Below are 22,207 nucleotides of genomic sequence, written 5' to 3'. Positions count from 1 at the left end.
TCTGATTTCATCCTCTAAAGGTATATATGTCAGAATAAAAACTCTACAACGGAGACAAACATTCTCTAGTCTCTCTGATTTATTGTAGTCCAAATGAGTGCCTCTGGCCTTCTGAGCATCACAAGGAAATCAGTGGGAGGGAATCATGTGCTAACCAAGTACTTAAAGGGCAGAAAAACTCACTGATGTGAAAGAGGATTAGTAAAGGGTGCAGAAGAGCACCGGCCCCTCCCAGTTTGGGTGAGCAGATTTGTGATTAGTTATCAGGCAGAAACCCACATGCAATTAACAGCTCTGACATCAGGGGACTGGCAAATATAAAACACTCAGCTCTAAGAGAGCTTCAGCAGAGAATCCCCTCCGGAGTTGAAGGTACTGGAGAGAAGCTCCATGGGAAGTGGGTGGACTCCAGCCAGGCCTCCATTAGGCTGGGGGGATTTTAAATAATGAAAATTAACTTGCTGGAAACCTGCTCCCAATTCTTCTTGCAGCCCCATGGTTAAATGTAATTAGTGGTGGTGACCTGCTAATGACTGCTTTTGATAAATGGCATCCAGGATGAGTATTTTTATAAATAGAAATTAAGATGGAAGAAAACTAAATGACTAGGGTTGGGGATTTAATTATGTAGGTATTATACATGTCAACATTTTAAAGGTAAATAACTGTTTTTCTGACTTGAATTGTCATGGGACAGATTTGAAAAGCATTTTGAAGGTGGGTTGGAAAGGGCTCATGCCATTTATAACATGCCAAGGGGCGGGGGGGAAGTCTTGTATAATTCCATTTTGCTTTCTCCTTTTCAGCTTGATTTTTATCTATGTGCCTCAGTCTCTGCACAAAGGGCCGCAGAACCAGAGCCTTGCTTCCAGCAGAATGGAAGTTCATAAACTCCTCTCTCTAGGATACATCTTCTTGCCCCTGCTTTTCACTCAGCAGGCTGGGGCTCAGTTCCCAAGGGCGTGTGCCACCACTGAGGCTTTGAGGAACGGTGTGTGCTGCCCAGACCTGTCCCCCGTGTCTGGGCCTGGGACGGACCCCTGCGGCTCCTCATCAGGGAGGGGCAGGTGTGAGGCAGTGACTGCAGACTCCCGACCCCACAGCCCCCAGTACCCGCACGATGGCCGAGACGACCGGGAGGGCTGGCCCACACGGTTCTTCAATAGGACATGTCACTGCAATGGCAACTTCTCAGGACACAACTGTGGGACTTGCCGTCCTGGATGGAGAGGAGCCGCCTGTGACCAGAGGGTTCTCACAGGTAAGCGGGGGGTATGAATGGCTAGACAGTCCTGCATGAGACCCACATCATTTGAGCTGGAAGAACATCTGGAAAGATCATACAGCTCAATCCTCTCTCCACAATTGAGGAAAGAGGCTTACAGATATTAAGAAATATATTTAATTTAAAGGAATGAGCTTGGAGCTCAGGTCATCTGACTAACATTTCCTTCCAGAACATGTGTTGAGCCACCATTGTCTGCTGGGAACTGTGCTAGAGGTTTATGACTATACTTTCAGTAACTCCTCAAGGTAGTTATGTTAATTAGCATAGGTGTGGTCCCAAAAGGACAAATCCACACAGCTGGTACTCGGAAAACCTGGAATTCATGCTGAGGTCTGTCTACCTCTAATACATGGGCCTCTTCTACTCCCTTTGCTAACTCCCCAGTAAATTTTCCCCTGTGATGAGCAAGTTTAGCCATTTTCGATGATGAGCCCAGCCAGCAGCCTAAATAGCAATTAATAACAAGGCATGAAATAGTAACAGCCAGCAAAACGCGATTGTTTTCTGTGTGCCAGACCAAGGGTTGAACAGAATGTTTATTGAGTCTTTATTATGAGCCAGGCTCTGGTCTAACTGCTTTTTATGTGTAAACCCTTTAAAAGGTACAAATCTGCAAAGATATATTATCCTTTATAATAAAAGCCTAATATGCAAATTGTCCCCTCGACCGGGAGTTCGACCTGGAGTTTGACCAGGGGGCAGGGCAGGCCAACCGCCCGCAGGCCCTTCCCCCGGCTGGACCCCACACATGCACTAATATGCACTGGGCTTCTAGTGTTTTACATACACTTTTCAGATGAAAATTGAGGCTTAGAGAAATGTGTGTTCATTGAATGAATCTCTGGTCTTCACCACCATGCTACACCACATCCCTTGTTTTTGCAAGATATATGACATTAAAAATGTAGAAAAGTTTAAGAAAAATGTCAATAGAGAGCAGAAATAAACAGAACACAATCATAAAGTCCACAAATAAGATGACAGAAAGCTCACAAAATTCTATATTAAATTGGAGGGGGAGGGAAAGAGCAACTGAGGGAGAGACAGAAAGAGGGAGCCAGAGAGATGGGGAGGGAGGGATATATAGTAAGAGGTATTTTTTAAAGTATAAAATTTTTTAAACATGCATGCAAATTATCATTACTGGTAAACAGAACATGGTGTGTTAGATTATTATGCTCATTCTCTATCCATCCCCACAAGGCAGAGGTTTTCATGTTTGCATTTTGTATTCCTAAAGTCAGGAGAAACCTTCTGGATTTAAGTATAGAAGAAAAGAACTACTTTGTCCGGGCCCTGGATATGGCGAAGCGCACAACTCACCCCCTATTTGTCATTGCCACCAGGAGGTCAGAAGAAATACTGGGGCCAGATGGCAACACACCACAATTCGAGAACATTTCCATTTACAACTACTTTGTGTGGACACACTATTATTCAGTCAAAAAGACTTTCCTTGGGGCAGGCCAGGAAAGCTTTGGCGAAGTGGATTTCTCCCATGAAGGGCCAGCTTTTCTCACGTGGCACAGGTACCACCTGCTGCAGCTGGAGAGAGACATGCAGGTACGCAGGGAACATTTCCATGTTCAGATCCTTTACACACAGGGCGCCTTGTTTGCAAGTCGTTTGATCCACTGTGTTCCAAAGCATGGCATGACAAAGCAATCCCAGTTATTGCTCTGCCTTAGGCATTCTAAGTTTCTCCCTGTGCTAATTGCTTATTAATTGATCTTGACCGTTTGTGAAGTGAAAAGAAAGTAATCTCAATAATGAGGAAGGCAAGTGAGACATTTGTAGGTGCAAATGAAAGCACTGGACATGGTCCACGGCTCTATGATGAAAACAATGACTCATATAGTTTGCAATGAAAGAATCTCATTTGATATGCCAGTCTTCCAAGTCCCAAATATGTAACTCTTCATACCAGTGGACAATACTAATGTGGTATAGGGTTTAAATGATGTAAAAAGTTCCTTTCCATTTATTTTGTCATCTTTTCATTGAACACCAATGTTTTCTGTGCCTCTTACCACTTTGAGGCTTATAGAAGAAATCTATTAAAAATATCCCATCAGTTAGATATCATTTTTACTTAAGAGGCATTGGCATAAAGTGAACTTCAAACCAAACAGTTATTTCCTGCTTGTTTTTAAATATGTTTTTATTGATTTTCGAGCAAGAGAGAAAAGGAGAGGGGGACGGAGATAGACACATCAATGAGAATCATCAATTGGCTACTTCCTGCATGTCCCCCTACTGGGGGTCAAGCCCACAACCCAGGCATGTGCCCTGATCAGGAATCGAACCCTTACCTCCTGGTTCATGGATCAATGCTCAACCACTAAGCCACAGCGACCAGGCTTCCTATCTATTTTTAAGCACATAAGCTCAAACCCCACATTAAATTATCTGTTAACAAAGATACTTTATTATTGTAATTTTTTTCTAATTGCTCCTTCTTAAGAAAAGTATTGCAATTTTAAAATAAAATTTTAAATTACTAGATCTAGGAAATCAACAAATTAAACTAGTTTTCTATGTGAAACAACTGTAATGAATCCCTCTCCCTAAATTAAAATCTAAAAATTAACCTAAAAATAACTGAAGGCAGAAAAGGTGTTTAATTATCATTGTGTAGTATCCTTGTGCCCAGCATTATTCCAAGAAAATAAATGGTTAGAAGAGTGAAAAATAATGCATGACAATACAGAATAAGATATTTGTATGAATGTAGTCTATCCATATGCAGTTCGAGGGTGATTAAATGAATTCATTTAGTATTCTGCACTTCATATTTTATAGCTCTGAATACAAGACATTTAGTAGATTACGCATAGATAAATCTGTCATTTGTAATCGACTCTAGAGCTTCATGCCTTCAAGTCATTTTCCCACGAGCACACCAAAATGAAAGGGCAGATGGAAAGTATCTAAAAGCTTCAAATTTTGCCTGTGTAAACTTCAACCTCTAGGACTACTTACATTTTTAAAACCCAACAGCACAAGGGATCCAACAAATTACAGTCTATATGTAATGCACCGTGGAAATGCCACATGAATATGCTCCGGCTCCCAAATGTCAGTTACTGAACCACAAATGACTCTTAATAATCCCTTGGAAGCTGTCACTAATATCTGTGATCCAGAACAATGGCTTCCAAATGAGGACTCTAAGTCCCTGGAGACCCATCGCTGGCGATGCCTGGGAAAGCTCTTGGCCCTCTATCATACCCTGAGGGCCAGGGGAAAGGTTGGAAGTGAAAAAGCAGTAATGTCCCATATGCATGGAGGCAGAATAAAACAATGGCAATTCCTACATTTAAATCTGACACTCTCAATGTAACTCCCCGACCGAAAGGAATGAGAAATAGCAGGTACCATAAATATATCTTTTAAGGAACCTAGGAGAAATACTCATGTGATCTTGAGTCCAGCATTTTTAAAATCGTTGAGATCAGCCCTAAATGGAAACCAGGTCCCTGTTCTACAGAGCAGCATGCACAAAGAAATACTCTGTTTCCCTTCAGCATGTCCTGGTGGTATGAGCCTCCGGCAGGAGCCTGAGTCTTCATAGTTTTAGACTCTGAAGCAGAGGTCTCTAAGTAAAACTTCTTTACAGCCCAGGCAGATAAGGTAAGTCTGATAGAGTCTGTGTAGCCTGTGGCCTAAGCAGAATCTAAATGCCTCAAGGCATTCAAGTTAAACTGAAAACAAACAAACAAACAAACAAAACAAAAAAAACAGAAACAAAACAAAAGGTACTGCTCCACAGAACACATTTCAAGGCTGGGTCTGGCTCCAGACCAAGAGTTAACAGTGCTTGAATTATAGAAAGGAAAATGGAAGGAGGTGCAAATGTCAAGGAGTAGAAGTGATTATTGATAACTTTTGGCATAATCAATAGAAATATAATTACCTATCTAAAAAAGAAAAGGAAGACCTTTCCCCTGCCCCCTAAAAAAATCAATGGCAGGAACTTCTGTATAATGAGTTGAGTTTAAATCTCTCCTGAGCCTAAAGTGACTCCTTTTAGTAAATGAGAAGCTTTGTTAATAAAGTAATTGAGTCCTCCAGCCCCTCAGACCCACTAACTGGCTTCTAAGTGGCTGAAATGAACTAATAGAAAAAGACTGCCAGGGAGGAAACCTAGCAAAGAGAGAGAATTTTAAACAAAAACCAGAGAATGCTAACTGAGTTTCTGTGATCTAGGAAATGTTGCAGAATCCTTCCTTCTCCCTTCCTTACTGGAACTTTGCGACTGGGAAGAACGTCTGTGACATCTGCACCGATGACATGATGGGCTCCAGAAGCAACTTTGATCCCAACCTTATAAGCCCGAACTCTGTCTTTTCTCAATGGCGAGTGGTGTGTGAATCCTTGGAAGATTATGATACCCTAGGAACCCTCTGTAACAGTAAGTTCCAAATGACATCTAGGATTCAGAATTCCCTTTAGGGAGAGAGATTAAATGTGCTGCCTGAAGGCCATTCATTCTATTAAGGATGTCAGACTAAAATCTATTATTGCAGAGAATCGATGTAATACAATCAATTCATGAAACAACTAAGATACTCAAGGCAATCTATAAGGTGCAGCAAGGGGAACAGAGTGTCTGTACATTATTACATTTCTTTTCTTGAGCAATCTGGTAAGTGCATTGCTCACTTTCTTATTTTGGAAAGATCTAATTGTATAACTTAATCCTCTTAGTGCACTCAGCACTGCTTACTGATCATGTGTCTTGTATTGGAATTTCACAGAAAATGTTTCCCTAGGAAATGTGAAGTACCCAGAAAGACTTGGAAGTGCCAAAGGAGTATATAATAATAATAATTATATATATATATATATATATATATATATATATATATATATATATTTACATTACGTTATTATTATGTTAATTTAGTCAGAGGGTTAAAAATAAAAAGATGATATAGAGAATGCTTAACCAGTTGTTCTAGCATCCTTGTTCCAGGGATCTGAACACCAGCTCTGCCACAGGTCATTTCTGTTATATGTGGATCTGCAACTGAGCTTTCTATTCTCTTCCTTGGATCTTATTATCTGTCCCTGTGCTGCAAACACAAGGTCTTCATTATTAGAATCTCCTTATCCCCCCTTATTTTTCCTCTTTAGGCATGTCTAGCTATCCTATATAATAAGAGGCTAATATGCAAATTGACCAAACCGTGGAAAGACTGGTCACTATGAAGCGCACTGACCACCAGGGGGCAGACACTCAACGTAGGAGCTGCGCCCTGGTGGTCAGTGTGCTCCCACAGGGGGAGCGCCGCTCAACCAGAAGCTGGGCTCACGGCTGGCAAGCACAGTGCCAGGACCCCTCGGGGGATGTCCGCCTGCTGGGGAGTGGGCCTAAGCTGACAGGCAGACATCCTCTAAGTGGTCCTGGACAGCAAGACGGTGCAGGCCAGGCTGAGGGACCCCCACCCCCAATGCACGAATGTCATGCACCAGGCCTCTAGTTTTCAACTAATGTTCTTCCATATAAAAGTTAGAATTATGGGAATTTATTCTATTATTCTATTCATAACATTTATTCTGCATATATTCTTTAAAGCACCAATTATTTAAATTATTTTCTAAACTTAAAGAGAGACTATTCTAAATGGAACAAAGGAATTAGGTGGATTTTCATCATTAGGAGATTATTTAGCTGTGTTTAGGAATAAGAGAAGTGATATGAATGAAATTTTCTTCCATAGAACTTAAGAATTAGAATAAATGTTTATTTGTTTGGCATGTTTAATAAGTGGTAGCGCTTGAGGTAGGGAGATGAAATCGAGAATCAAGATCTCTTTAGATAGTAAAACATTCATCTCTTTCTGACCAGACTATTATATTTTGGCCTGGAAGTTTTTCAGACATTTTCTGATCACCCTCTTGACTGAATAACAAAATACAGCACAAATTAAATGGGTAAATTAAATTATAGCATAGGAGATTTTTTCATCACATTTTTTAATTTAATATAACTCATAATTCTGACACATAATTTCTTAAAATATTGAATGTATTTTAGGTGGAACAATTTTTAAGATTACCCCTTGTCTTAGTTCAAGATATAAATGCTAAAAATTGTATTAGGCCAGTGAAAGAAATAAAGGAAACAATATTTTATTGAGCACATTGTGCCTGATATAGTGTTAAATGCTTTAATATCTTATTTACTAGTCATCATAACAATTCTTTTCTCCTACTTTTTTCCTGAATGAAATTTTCATTCCTGTGGTTTCACTGATCATCTTTTACAGGACAGCCATACTATACATCTTTATATCAAATTGTCCTTAGACTCTCCATGCCTATGTTTTCATATGCTTGTTGCAGAGTATCCCATTAATGCCCCCAAAATGTTATGTAAATTAACAGAGTAAATTACTGACCCCTAACATTCTTCCTGCCACTAAAATATAGTCTTTGATTTATCAGAGGAAAAACATTCTTCTTTCTTCACAATACTTCTAAAATCTACTTTCTCCTTCAGAACCCAGAACTTTCCATTCATTTCTGCATGGAAATTGTACGGGACTCCAATCCATAGGAAGTTAATATGGAAAGGGATGTAAAGTGCAGCAAAGGAAATATAGTCAATAATATATATAATCACTATGTATGGGGTCAGATGGGGTCTATGCTCAATGGGAAGATCACCTCATGCTATAAAATAAAGAGGTGATATGCAAATTGACCGTCATGCCCTCGCACAAGATGGCCACCCCATGTAGTCACAAGATGGCTGCCACAAGAAGGCCAGCAGGGGAGGGCAGTTGGGGGCAACCAGGCCTGCAGGGGATGGGGGGTAGTTGGGGGAAACCAGGCCTGAAGGGGAAGGCAGCTGGGGATGACTGGGCCTGCAGGGGAGGGAGGACAGTTGGGGGGGACCAGACCTGCAGGAGAGGGCAGTTGGGGGTGACCAGGCCTGCAGGGGAGGGCAGTTGGGGGCGAGATCAGGCCAGTAGGGGAAGGCAGTTGGGGGTGACCAGGCCTGCAGGGGAGGGCATTTGGGGGCAACCAGGCCTGCAGGGGAGGGCAGTTAGGGGTGACCAGGCTGGCAGGGGAGGGCAGTTGGGGGCAAGATCAGGCTGGCAGGGGAGGGCAGTTGGGGGCAACTAGGCCAGCAGTGGAGGGCAGTTAGGGGATACCAGGATGCCGGGCGGGGGGCAGTTGGGGACAATCGGACTGGCTGGGGAGCAGGTAGGCATCAATCAGGCTGGCAGGGGAGTGGTTAGGGGGTGATCAGGCTGGCAGGCAGAAGCAGTTAGGGGCAATCAGGCACAGGCAGGTGAGTGGTTGGGAGCCAACAGTCCTGGATTGTTAGAGGGATGTCCAACTGCTCATTTGGAATCGGGTCTAAACGGGCAGTTGGACATCCCTCAAGGGGTCCCAGATTGGAGAGGGTGCAGGCTGGGCTGAGGGACACCCTCCCCCCCATGCACGAATTTCATGCACCGGGCTTCTAGTAAGTTATATAAATGTCTAACCACTATGTTGTACACTTGAAACTAATATATTATCAACTGTAATTAAATTGTTTTAATTTAAAAATAAAAAATAGATGCAATGGCATAAGTTGTACATGTACAAATGGATTTTAAAGTCACTAGATTAAAATTAAATTTGTTTAACTAGTTTCTTCACTATCAAAATCCTGCACTACGAAGCTCTATGAGAGCACATTTGAATATAGTGTTTTTGAAACCCATGTAACCAATACTTTTTTTCTTGGGATGTAGTGATAGCTCCCTGAATAGTAATCTCCAAAATATCAGCTTAAATTGATGGGTTAGCTAGTACAGTCTGGAAGTTTTTATAATAATGTATACCTAAAAAATACATATGCACTTTCCAGTCTCAATATAGTCATGTTTTATTTTTGTATTATATAAAGTTATTTTTATATTATATAAAGCTATTTATGCTAATCATTATGTTAATTATAAAGCATACAATTAGGATTTCTATGAATGAGGTAAAGTGAAAATGGGTAGATGTTGAAATATTATCTCTTCCACCCAGTAAGTTATTCTCTGTGTCCCCTCTAAGGCATGAGCACTCCTATCTGGAGACCACTGAGGCAGACTAACAAAAAATGCTCCTAATCAAACTCTTCTCCTCCCACCCACCTAAGGCCTCTCCCACTTCGTGAATTAAACATAACTTTCTTATCTTGCTGTTTGATTTCTTCACATTATGGTTCTTATCTAACTTCTCATCTTTTCCTCCATCCAATAATCTCTTACATTGCCACATAGCCCAGGCAAGCTATCCCCCAAACAGGCCCTCTTTTACAACAAACATGATCTATCCCATATAACAACATGTACCAAACAACTATTTAACAACTATTAAATGTCAGGCACTGTACCAAAACTGGGGCACATACTAGTGAGCAAGAACAGATAGAGTTCTTGCTCCAAAGGGGCTTATCCTATATAATAAAAGGGTAATATGCAAGTTGACCCTAATGGCAAAATGACCAGGAACGACAAGTCGCTATGATGCACACTAACCACCAGGGAGCAGATGCTCTATGTAGGAGCTGCCCCCTGGTGGTCAGTGCACTCCCACAGGGGGAGCTCCACTCAACCACAAGCCGGGCTAATGTCTGCGAATGCAGCGGAGGTGGCAGGAACCTCTCCCGCCTCCTCGGCAGCGCTAGGGATGTCCAACTGCAGCTTAGGCCCACTCCCCATGGGGAGTGGGCCTAAGCCATCAGTCAGACATCCCCCAAGGGCTCCCAGGCTGCCAGAGGGATGTCTGACTGCCAGCTTAGGCCCGATCCCTCAGGGAGTGAGCCTAAGCCAGCAGGTGGACATCCTCTGAGGAGTCCCAGACTCTGAGAGGGCGCAGGCTGAGCTGAGGCAACCCCCCCCCCCCCACCGAGTGCATGAATTTTCATGCCCTGCACCTCTAGTATTGTATATAGAAGAAAGCTTATCATCTCCTGTTATTATCCCTGCCTAAAATATCTCCTATTTCACATGTGGAAATTCTCCTCAGTACTTCAGGGCACTTTCTGGATCCACCCAACTGGGAAAGATATTTCCTTCCCTCCCTTAAGAGGCATCTACCATATGATCCCTAGTATCACAGCTCTTTGCTCAGTTGTTAGTCTTACTGCCCTTCAAAAGACTTTAATTATTTCTGACATAACTTCCTGAAAAATGTGTTCATTGAAATTGAAGATTATTTTTCTTTCTTTCTCTGAGGGCTGAAACAGACAGCATTCAAGTACCAAACTCCATAACTCCATATATATATATGAAATATAGATTTCAGTGTAGAATTTAGGTTTATGAGATTATTTGGACAAAATTCAATTTTCCATGGAATGTTTATTTTAATATATTCTCATGAAAGAAGCATATGTTGATTTAACAAACACCGGGACCTCTATCTGTTATTGTGATCACTTCTTTCGGATGATTTTACGTGTCACTTATCTACTCTTCTCAGAGAAGTTGACATGATAAACTTAGATTTTCTTACTTTAATGCCACTGAAAAGCATTTTAAAAATTTATCTCCTCTACCAAGAAGAACCTATTATTCAGGGTCCATGCTATATATAAAATGTTAAAGGGCAATAATAAGATCTCTAACCATTCTCTAAATGTTTGCATACCCCATCTTCTTCCCAGGCACTGAAGGGGCGCCAATTAGGAGGAATCCAGCCGGAAACGTGGCTAGACCAATGGTGCAACGGCTTCCTGAACCACAGGATGTTGCTCAGTGCTTAGAAGTTGGTTTATTTGACACACCTCCTTTCTATTCCAACTCTACAAACAGTTTCCGAAACACAGTGGAAGGCAAGTAAACAAAATTGGTGCTTTGAATTGACTTAGTTATCACAGTAAACAGAAGTACTCACATTCAGATCTCTTTGAAAAAAATTTTAAATGCCATATTGATCCAATTAGTTTATCTGAATGGTGCTGCCAATATGATATAGTTACAATTATCTGCTCAGAAAAGCACTTCCTCAAATAAAAGTGTCAGACCACGAAAGTCCCTTTTATCTAAATTCTCACCCGAGGATATATTTTTATTGATTTTAGAGAGAGAGGAAGGGGAAGAGAGAGAGAGAAAAAAACATTGATGTGAGAGAGAAACATTAATCAGCTGCCTCCCATATGCGCCCCAACCAGGGACCTGCAACCTAGGTATGTGCCCTGACCCAGGAATCAAACCCACAACTTTTTGCCTTTTGGTGTATGACACAATGCTCCAACTAACTGAGCCACCCAGCCAGGGTCCACAAAACTCTCTTAAGCATAAGAGAAGCTCTTGGAAATTGTTTGCAAATCTCTTAAATACTTAAAAAGTATTAAAACTCAAATTTCTGGTAGGTGACTGGCCAATATGTGTATAACTATACAAAATTCTAGTATAGACAAATAATATTGAACCTTTCAGAGCTTACTACATTTTTTCTTAAAAATTTTAAAATCTGCCCTAACCGGTTTGGCTCAGTGGATAGAGTGTCGGCCTGCGGACTGAAGGGTCCCAGGTTCGATTCCGGTCAAGGGCGTGTACCTTGGTTGCGGGCACATCCCCAGTGGGAGGTGTGCGGGGCAGCTGATCGATGTTTCTCTTGCATCGATGTTTCTAACTCTATCCCTCTCCCTTCCTCTCTATAAAAAATCAATAAAAAAAAAATTGAAAATCTGAACAATTCATTCACATTCTGTAAAGCCTGGTTTTGGCACATGTTTATTTAGGTCAGTATTACCCTGTACCTTTTTTTAAAGGTCTATAAAAATTCAATCTAGCATATAGTGATATTTAGTTTGATTTTCCTTAGTTAATTCAAAGTATTTTAAAACTGAGGAAACTGAGGTCAAAACAAGTGAAATTAATTTCCCAAGATATTCAGCTAGCTAGTAACAGCACAGATTCAAACCCAAACTCTCTAAGTTCAGTGTTTTTATTCAATAAATTTTGAAATCTATAAATCATGCCTGATATATACAAGGAGGGGCAAAAGTAGGTTTACAGTTGTGAGTATGCAAGAGTTTATTCTTATATTATTTATTAATTGTATATTTTCCATATGAAAAACTGTAAACCTACTTTTGCCCAACCCTGTATTTAATATTTTAAAATAGTAAAACTTTTAACTTTATTATAAACTTGTTATTGTCCAATATTACCTTAAATATAGCATTGCTCATGTTAGACACACACACACACACACACACAAATGGGCACTGATCTCTCTGTCCCATGATTTAAGATATTTGATGTATAAATCTGATAATTATTTTCAACTTTCTTTCTTTTATTATCAAAATTATATGCCATCTGCTCTCTTTATGTTGATTTTGATAACTATATGTGAATCACTTACTTGGAGATAATTCAATAAATTATCACTATTAAATTGACTAAACATATACTGTATATAAAAAATGAGTTTATAAGTACTGATTTATAAATGAACTAGAGGCCTGGTGCATGAATTCATGCACAGATGGGGTCCGGCCGGCCCACCCCAATGGAGGACCATCGGGCCAGTGTGGGGGAGGGGCCATGGGTGGTTGGCTGGCCGCTGCCCCTCCCCTGACCGGGATGTTGGGGGCCAATCTGGGGCTGAGCTGGCCAGGGGGCGGGGTGATTGGGGCCCGGATCAGGCTGGTTGGCTGTTGCAGTGCGTGTCATAGCCACCGGTCATTCCAGTCATTCTGGTCATTCCCTCGTTCTGGTTGCTGGGCTTTTATATATAGAGATGCACAGATTATATCTTATTGATGCCTAATTAAGTACAACATATACTGATTTATTTTTTTTCCATTTTTTATTATCTGTATTGTTGAAAGTATTACAGATATCTCCTTTTATATTCCCCCCATTGACTCCCTCCATCCACCATGTGCCCCTCCCAGGCCTTCACTACTCTATTGTCAGTGTCCATGGGCTATGCACATATGCATATAAGTTCCCCAGTTAGACTGATTTCTTGACAGAATTTATAAAAAGACTAGTGCTAGCCACATGCCACATACACAGCACACAATCATTAAACTTTTGAATCAAAAAATACTGGAACAGATGAACATAAATGAATAAATAAATGTGTAATTACACAAGTAAGTTAATGTATTTTAAATTTGAATTTTGTTTTATAATATATAACCTTTCCCTAATCTCCCACCTCTGGTCCTTCAAGATAATCAGAAGACACACATGTAACTCCATCCCACATCACAGATACTCTGTTTTTGTTTGTGATCTATTCTCAATATCACCATATATATGGAAATATATATGGGAAATACATAAGTTATATTATAAGTTATATTATACTAGAGGCCTGGTGCACGAATTCGTGCACCAGTGGGGTCCCTCGCCCTGGCCTGTGCCCTCTTGCAATCCAGTACCCCTCAAGGGATGACAGGCTGCTGGTTTCAGCCTGATTCCTGCAGGCCAGGCCGAGGGACCCCACTAGTGCACGAATCCATGCACCGGGCCAGTTTCGGCCCAATCCCCACAGGCCAGGATGAGGCACCCCACCGGTGGACAAATCTGTACACCAGGCCTCTAGTATGCATATAAGATCTTTGGTTAATCTCTTCCCGCCCTCCCCCCCGCTTTCCCTCTGAGATTTATCAGTCTGTTCCATGTTTCCATGCCTGTGCATTGAGCATCTTCCCCCTGGTGGTCAGTGCACATCATAGCTACTGGTTGAACAAATGGTTGAACATCAGACAGTCATTTAAACTTTTATATATGTAGATAATATATATGTTTATTATATATAAAATGGAGATATATGTGGAAATATGTATATGGAATAGACATCATTATCAAAAGTTCTATAAATGTTTTGAGGGCAGGCTCTCCAGATGTTTAAAACTAATACAGAGGTGTTAAGAAAGCCCTGAGAAATTATAACTCCTCCACAACAGTAAGTTTCCAAAAATAAATATGCTGACAGTCATTCAAAGGGAATAATATAGAAAACTAAAGTAACATCTGGCAATTTAAGTTCCAGGACAATCAGAGTGGTCTCCTAATCGTGTCAGCAGTTTTTAGTAGAAGCTAGAGATTTCCACTGTCATTTAGAACGATGTTTGCCTTGTGGAAATAGAGTATTCTATGTATTTTTTATTGGTATCCTTTGCAGGTCATTATTTTTTACCTGGAGGCTACATTTAGAATGCCATGCCACTAGTTTAAAACCAACCTAGTTGTGGGTATAGCAAACAAATGTCACTAACCAAAGGTCAGAGAAATAATGCTATTATGTTAAGGTAAAAACTGTCCTGGCAAGCTTAGGAAAAACTGTTGCTCAGTATAATCACTGCTGTTGACTTGACAAGTAAAATATTTGTAATGATTTTTACTATTCTCATTCTATTTTTATATCTAGGTTACAGTGATCCCATGGGAAAGTATGATCCTGCTGTTCGAAGCCTTCACAATTTGGCTCATCTATTCCTGAATGGAACAGGGGGACAAACCCATTTATCTCCAAATGATCCTATTTTTGTCCTCCTGCATACTTTCACTGACGCAATCTTTGATGAATGGCTGAGGAGATATAATGCTGGTGAGACATTTTTATATGCTTTTCGCGGGCTCAGCAAAAAAAGATTGTTCGGATGGCATAGTTATCACTTCAGGCTAAGCACTTGACACACATAAACTACATTTCAAAATAAGGCAAAACTACCTCTATTATCTAGCCATATCCAAATACTCCAATAAAAGCAGACAAGAAGTCTCTCAGAATTGCTATAGTAAGATGATATTTACTAGCATTCAATAGAACTAAGCAGTTAATCCCTTCTCATTTTTACTGTTTCCCAAATTTTTCTTCCTCTTATCTTCCAATGAACATTCTCATTGCTTTTTAATATAGATGGGAAATTCTTACAGAGCTCTTCTTTGATACTCTAAAAGAGAAAAAATATTACACTCATAATCCATAGTTTTGATTTTTTTACTTTATGAACTCTCACAAATGGAAATTTTGCTCAACTTGAAAAGATGGTGTTGGTTTTTATATCACACCATAGAAAATCTCTTTTTAAGTTCATTTTAACATATTTTTAAACTCTTATTTACAAGGTCACTTTCTCTTAGTTTCTACTCAGCTGAGAGATTTATACTACTTTTATTTAATTTTTTCACATTACTTTTCAATGTTACTCCTCTGGTTAAAACATTGTAAATTTTTATATTTTAAAAGTGTCCTAAATGTTGACTTCTGTGCCTTTATCTCATCATGCATATAAACATAATATTTGAGATTAACTACCTATTCATTTATCCACCCAATTCAGCCAGTCCCTTATTTTCTTGTATGTGTTTGTGTGTGTACAGAAGTTCTTAAGTCAACCTGATTAAGATCATTAATTGATGAGTTGGTCAAAATAGTATGTTCCATTATTTTTAACCTGGAGGCTACATTTAGAATGCCTTTCCATTAGCTTAAAACCAACCTAATTACGGATATAGCAAACAAATATCGCTAACCATAGGTGCAGAGAAACAATTCAATTATATTAAGGGAAAAACTGTCCTGGCAAGCTTAGGAAAAATTGTTGCTCAGTATAATCACTGCTGTTGACTTGACAAGTTGAAATTTTTTTAATGAGTTTTACTATTCATCAGAAAAATCATTTAACAAGTGAATAACTTACATACAAATATTGGTTCATTTATCAATCTGCTATGAATTCACTGATTGGCATTCCACCTCATTTTCATGTGTATTTACGTACATACGTATGACTATAATGCATTATCTATAATAAAGAGAGATGGGGAGCCATAGAAAGGTTACGTTAAAATCCAATTGCTATTGTTTGTTACTTTTACTATTACTTTTCCCTTCATTTTAATGGATATAACTTAATCACACAGCTGAAGCTGACCTGGATAAGGCTGATTAAGTGAAGGTGAAATGGGAAGTTTACAAATCCAACTTATTAATTTTAATATCTAACTTGAATAAATAATTTTCTGCAATACACCAACATGTGAGTTTCTTGAAGACAGGAATTTTGTCTGTTCAAAGCTATAGTCCCATGCCTAGATCAGGAGCTCAACAGATATTACTAGATAAATACATGTCAAAAATATAAACACTACCTGCCATTTCTAGAATCAATTGTTCTTCAAACTAGATTCTAAAATTCTCTTCTGTGCTTCATGGAAACACACGGACTGTCCAGATAATGTACTTCTTACAAACACAATCTGACACTTCACTAGCTTTCTCACATATCCCAGCTCTTCTCAATGTATTTCCACTCAAGTAGTGCCCAAGCCCACTTGCAACTCTGGCTTTGTAACATTCCATCTGGTAATTAATTGTACCAACATATAGAACAACAACAACAACAAACCACAACTTTTGCCACAAAGGACATTTCAGTACTTTTAACCCTTATGACAAAAACTCACCAATGATATAAATACCTGCAACTTGTATTTAAATAGAACAGTCCCCCTTTGTCTACAGGGGAAATGTTCTGAGAACTCCAGTGGATGCCTTGAGACTGTGCATAGTAGTGAACCCTAGAACTGCATGCACTTATGTTTTTTCCTTTAGATACATACCTATGGTAAAGTTTCATTTATAAATTACACACAGTATAGATTCACAATAATAACTAGCAATGATATAGAACAATTATAACAATATATTTTAATAAAAGTTATATGAATGGCTTTGGGGCAGTTACCTGAGCACAAGCACTGCAATAGCACAATGCTGATGTGATAACTGAGAGGCTGCTAAGTGACTAACTAGCTGGTGGCATATACTGAGTGGATATGCTGGGCAAAGGGATAATGCACTTTGTGGCCAGGACAGAGCAGGAGGGTAAAGATTTCATCATGCTACTCAGAACTGAGCACCATTTAAAACTTACAAATTTTTTATTTCTGAAATTTTCCATGTAATATTTTCAGACCACAGTTGACTGTGGGTAAGTGAACCGTGGACGACAAAACCATGGGTCAGGGGAGACTACTGTAGAAAGAGGAGAGGTAGCAGGAAGCAAATAGGGTTTCAAGACCGTGATTCAAAATTTTAAGTGTTTTTTGTTAACAGAGTAAACCCGAGGAACAAGTTAATATTTATTTCTCTAAAAGTAAACAGAAAAAAAATATATACTAAAGAGAAACATTCACAGTCAAGGAGAAACCTCCATTAGAAACTACCTCTCAGATTTAAATCATAGATGATGTTACAGCAAACTATAGACCCATCTTTTCTTTACCTTTGAAAAAATAAATTTAATTAATTTTATTAAAATCTGTTTCTGTAATTTAAAAGTAAAACAATTAATGAGCATCAAAGATGACAAAATACTAAAACACACCAGCTTTTGAACTTTCTTTTTCTATGGGATAATACATTAATTAGTGCTATACTCAAGGCATTTGAAATCTGCTTTATGCAATTCCCTGTTCTGCTGTGGTAAAACTTATGTCTTAATTCATTGTAAAATATGAAAGAATGTTTTTAATGTTATGCTTGAATATTTCAGGACACCTTCAGAATATAACTATATACTAATATTAATAAGGTGTTTTTTGCATATTTTAGATATATCCACATTTCCATTGGAAAATGCCCCTATTGGACATAATAGACAATACAATATGGTGCCATTCTGGCCTCCAATTACCAACACTGAAATGTTTGTTACTGCTCCAGATAACCTGGGATATACTTATGAAGTTCAATGGCCAGGTGAGTATTAAAAATCTATTTTTACTGTGGAAATTTTCAAAAGCAATATGTTACCTTTAAAAGTAAACTAAAGTATTCATGAGGCTGACATTTCCCACTTGCATTTAGAAACATTCATTTAGATTTTCCTTTGGGGATAAAGAGAATGAACTTAACATTTGTTGCCAACCCACTCTGACCTGGTATTGTGCTGATTATATAACACACTATCTAATTCAATCCTTACACCCCTCCATGACAGGGTCATAATCTTGATTTTACAAATACAGAAGACAAGGCTTAGCGAGGGTAACTGTCAAAGGTCACATGCTTAGTAAGCAGAGAAAATGAATTTTGAGCTTAGCCTCCTAATTTTTCTACAATATAATGTGCCTCTGTTTATCTATCCTTAAAAAAAATTTTTTAATGGCATGAGGTACTCTGAGCCGTCCTTTCTGAGATTTTGAAATGCAAAACTTTGTTTAAATTTAAATTTATTTTTCAAGAAAGGCAGTAGGATACTGCGGAAGAGTACAGGGTTTGGATTCCGAAAGATCTGTACTCCAAAACCAGTTCTATTATCTACTAATCAAATGACCTTGGGCAAGTGACATAGACTCTGAGCCATTATTTCCTCGTGTTTAGAATGAAAATAACTACCCTAATGGAATCTACTCATTATGAGAAACTAGAGGCCCGGTGCACAAAACTCGTGCACGGGGGAGTGTGTCCCTCAGCCCAGCCTGCACCCTCTCCAATCTGGGACCCCTCGAGGAATGTCTGACTGCCCATTTAGGCCGATCCTACCGCTCGCCTGCCTGCCTTCCTGACTGCCCCTAACCGCTTCTGCCTGCCAGCCTGATCACCCCCTAACCCAGCGTGGGCAAACTACGGCCCGCGGGCCGGATCCGGCTGTTCTATCCAGTTCTCTTGCTCTCCCCTCTACTCCTTTACTTTGAATTTATATTAGTTCACACAAACACTCCATCCATGCTTTTGTTCTGGCCCTCCGGTCCAGTTTAAGAACCCATTGTGGCCCTCGAGTCAAAAAGTTTGCCCACCCCTGCCCTAACCACTCCCCTGCCAGTCTGATTGCCCCTAACTGCCTTCCCCTGCAGGCCTGGTCACCCTTAACTGCCCTCCCCTGCAGGCCTGGTCACCCCTAACTGCCCTCCCCTACAGGCCTGGTCCCCCCCAACTGCCCTCCACTGCTGGTCTCATCACCCACAACTGCCCTCCCCTGCTGGCCTGATCCCTTCCAACTGCCCTCCCCTGCTGACCATCTTGTGGCGGCTATCTTGTGTCCACAAGGGGGCAGCCATCTTTGACCACATGGGGGCAGTCATCTTGTGTGTTGGAGTGATGGTCAATTTGCATATTACTCTTTTATTAGATAGGATTAGAAAGTGCCTCCAAGATGACAAGTGCTATACAATAAAAATTAAGTATGAGGATTTCATTAAAGTGCCTAAATTTAGTATCCCATTTTTGATGGCAACTATTAGCAGATTTATTTTTTGCTCTTGTTTTATTTTTCAAATAGGTCGGAGTTTTCATATTTCTGAGATTATTACCATAGCAGTGGTTGCTGCTTTATTGCTGGTTGCAGTCATTTTTGTGGGCGCTTCTTGTCTGATTCGTGCCAGAAGCAACATGGATGAAGCCAATCAGCCTCTCCTCACTGACCAGTATCGACACTATGCTGAAGAATATGAAAAAATCCCGAATCCTAATCAATCCATGGTCTAACTATAAGACCTATTGTCTTACACAATAGTATTACCAAAGCCCTGGCTGAACAATAATAGATTGAGTTACTAACTGTATTTTCTTTCACTCTGTTCCTTTCTTCCTATGCCTGCACATGTTGGAATTAAAGTTCCAGAAATCACTTTCCAGAGCTGGGAAGAGTCACAACATTTTCCTTTTTATTTCAAACAGTAGGTTGCACCCACTCTGTGGTGTTTAAACAGAAAGTGTCAAGATTTTTGGCATGTTTTAAAGGTCAATTACATGACAATGTAAATAAGCTGCTTTTGCTTTGTTTAAAAATCATAAAGAAAAATCATGATTGATAGAAAATTCCTGATTAAAATACATGAGTAAGCATTTCAAGAGCATTAAGATGTAAATATATTTCCATTCATTGACACTGACCAACAGATGTAAAGGAAGCTACATTTATTAGTTAAAGTAATTTACATGGAATTATAAATGGGACTCTAATTAACTTCTTCAAAATGATCTTCCCCTTTGGGTACCAGCATATTTAGTGTAAGGTTCAAGACGAAAACAAAATCACAATCTTTGTCACACTTTAGAGAGATAAAAGCATCACTTTGTTTAAGAGATAATTGATATTGCCTGTCTGCCACTGTGTTCTCCTACCTCTCAATTTGCTGAAAAAGGAACTACCCATCCATACATTTCACCTCCAGATTCCTCTTCTAATAGCTCAGAGATCCACAGGAAGGCATAAAGGTGAAGAACCTGCATCACAGTGCTCTACAAATAGCATTCAGTTAGTTGTGTTTAATTCAAATAGCTCTCTCTTATCACTTATCACACATTCCTGTGTTTTCAATTAAAATATTATTTCACTGGGCCTCTTTATTTTTGTTTTTAGTTTTTAATTTTTAATTTTTAAAAATGTTTATATTAAATTGAGAGAGGACAAAACATTGATCTGAGAAACATCTATCTGCTGCCTCCTGCACATCCCCTACTGGGGATCGAGCCCACAATTCAGGCATGTGCCTTGACCAGGAATCAAACCGGTGAGCCACACGGGCTAGGGCTGGCCCTCTTTCTTATGCAGTTCTGCAAGAATGTCATTCTTTATCTTTCTAGCTGTCATACTTTTTTCTCTTTTTGACCTGATACTGAAACAAGATTCCCAATGAAGAACTCTCTAGGTTGGTTGCAGTAAACAAATATTTTAGTTAAAATTGGTAAAAAGTAAATAATAACAATAGTATTCATACACTACTGAAAATGGCTAGTCTGATATTCCCAACTCAGTAAACAAAGCAAGATTAAAGTACTGTATACCTGAGTGGTTACTAGTTTTCCCTACATTAGGCAATCTTAAGGCTATGTTTAAAAGACAGACAAAACATGTTAATAAAATAGAATGCATATAGGAATAGCATATTTTTAACTTTCAAAGAGCAGCACTCAATTTATTCTCTTGTAATACATTTTGATTTACATACTCATGCCTTTTCAGAAAAATTATTGTATAAGATTTTTTTATATAACCATCGATGAAACTAAGTCCCAAACTTTATATTTTTGAAGTTAATAGTTATTTATATAAATAATTATCCATTTCATAAATATTTATTAAGCACATATAGGTTTCAAACATAGTTCAAGGTAATGTTGATTTGAGGAAGGGGAAGTCAGAAATGTAAAATAGAGAAGGTCACATTTGACTCAGGCCTCAAGGAATGCCAAAGGATTTACCAAATATAAGGTTTGAGAAGGGCTTTCCATGCAAGAGTGACAGTATTAGCAAAGTCAAAGAAGTTTGAAAAAGCATGAAACATTTAAAAATATAAATTAGGTCAGTGTGCTTAGAGCACAGTTTTTATGGAGGAGAGTAGAAACATAAATTAGGAATAAAATCAGTGTCTTATATGCAATCCTAAGAAATTTAGAATTAGTTTTATAGGTAAGAGGGAATAGGGGCGAGTCACGATTAAAGTGTGTTTAATAAAGATAATTCTGGTGGTGATATTTGTAAATAATGTTGGTTAATGGTAAGAGTAGAGAATAAGAAACTAGTTAATACTGAATAAGTCATGAGAGAAAGATGACCAGTCTCAAAACATAAACATTAATTCTAAGAAATTCTAAGTATAAGAGAAAGCTACATCCATTATCTTATAAATATAGCTTTGATAATTTATCCCTAAATTTGTTGCTTTATTTTTCTTTCATTCAAGTCCTTTTTTTCTATTTATTTTACAGTTCTGTAAGATCTTGATCAGGTGACCATTACTTTTTCTATAATATTCTACATTATTCATTGCAAATAATACTCATTTGCGATCTCGGATATTTCCCACTGTTCTCAGTCTTCCAGTTCTCTTATAAAACACTAGAGGCCCAGTGCACGAAATCCATGCACAGGTAGGGTCCTTAGGCCTGGCTGGTGATCAGGGCCAATTGGGGCCTTCCTGCTGCTGGCAGGGGCCTTCC

At 39.1% G+C, this 22,207-nt stretch overlaps 1 protein-coding gene across 1 annotated transcript; it reads left to right on the top strand.

Moving 5' to 3' along the window:
• Positions 1-870: 870 nt before the first annotated feature.
• On the top strand, positions 871-19,750 carry TYRP1 (tyrosinase related protein 1; the record flags this gene model as incomplete). The annotated part of the gene is made up of 7 exons (XM_080669107.1): positions 871-1,261; positions 2,529-2,851; positions 5,498-5,702; positions 10,953-11,120; positions 14,684-14,863; positions 17,876-18,022; positions 19,545-19,750. The coding sequence occupies exons 1-7, from the start codon at positions 877-879 to the stop codon at positions 19,748-19,750; spliced, it is 1,614 nt and encodes a 537-aa protein (XP_080525233.1). The 5' UTR covers positions 871-876.
• Positions 19,751-22,207: the final 2,457 nt, after the last annotated feature.

The sequence above is a fragment of the Plecotus auritus genome, assembly GCF_963455305.1.
Source record: "Plecotus auritus genome assembly, chromosome: 5".
Taxonomy (NCBI): domain Eukaryota; kingdom Metazoa; phylum Chordata; class Mammalia; order Chiroptera; family Vespertilionidae; genus Plecotus; species Plecotus auritus.
Note: the sequence above shows the minus strand (reverse complement) of the source record. Positions and strands in the feature narration are given on the sequence as shown.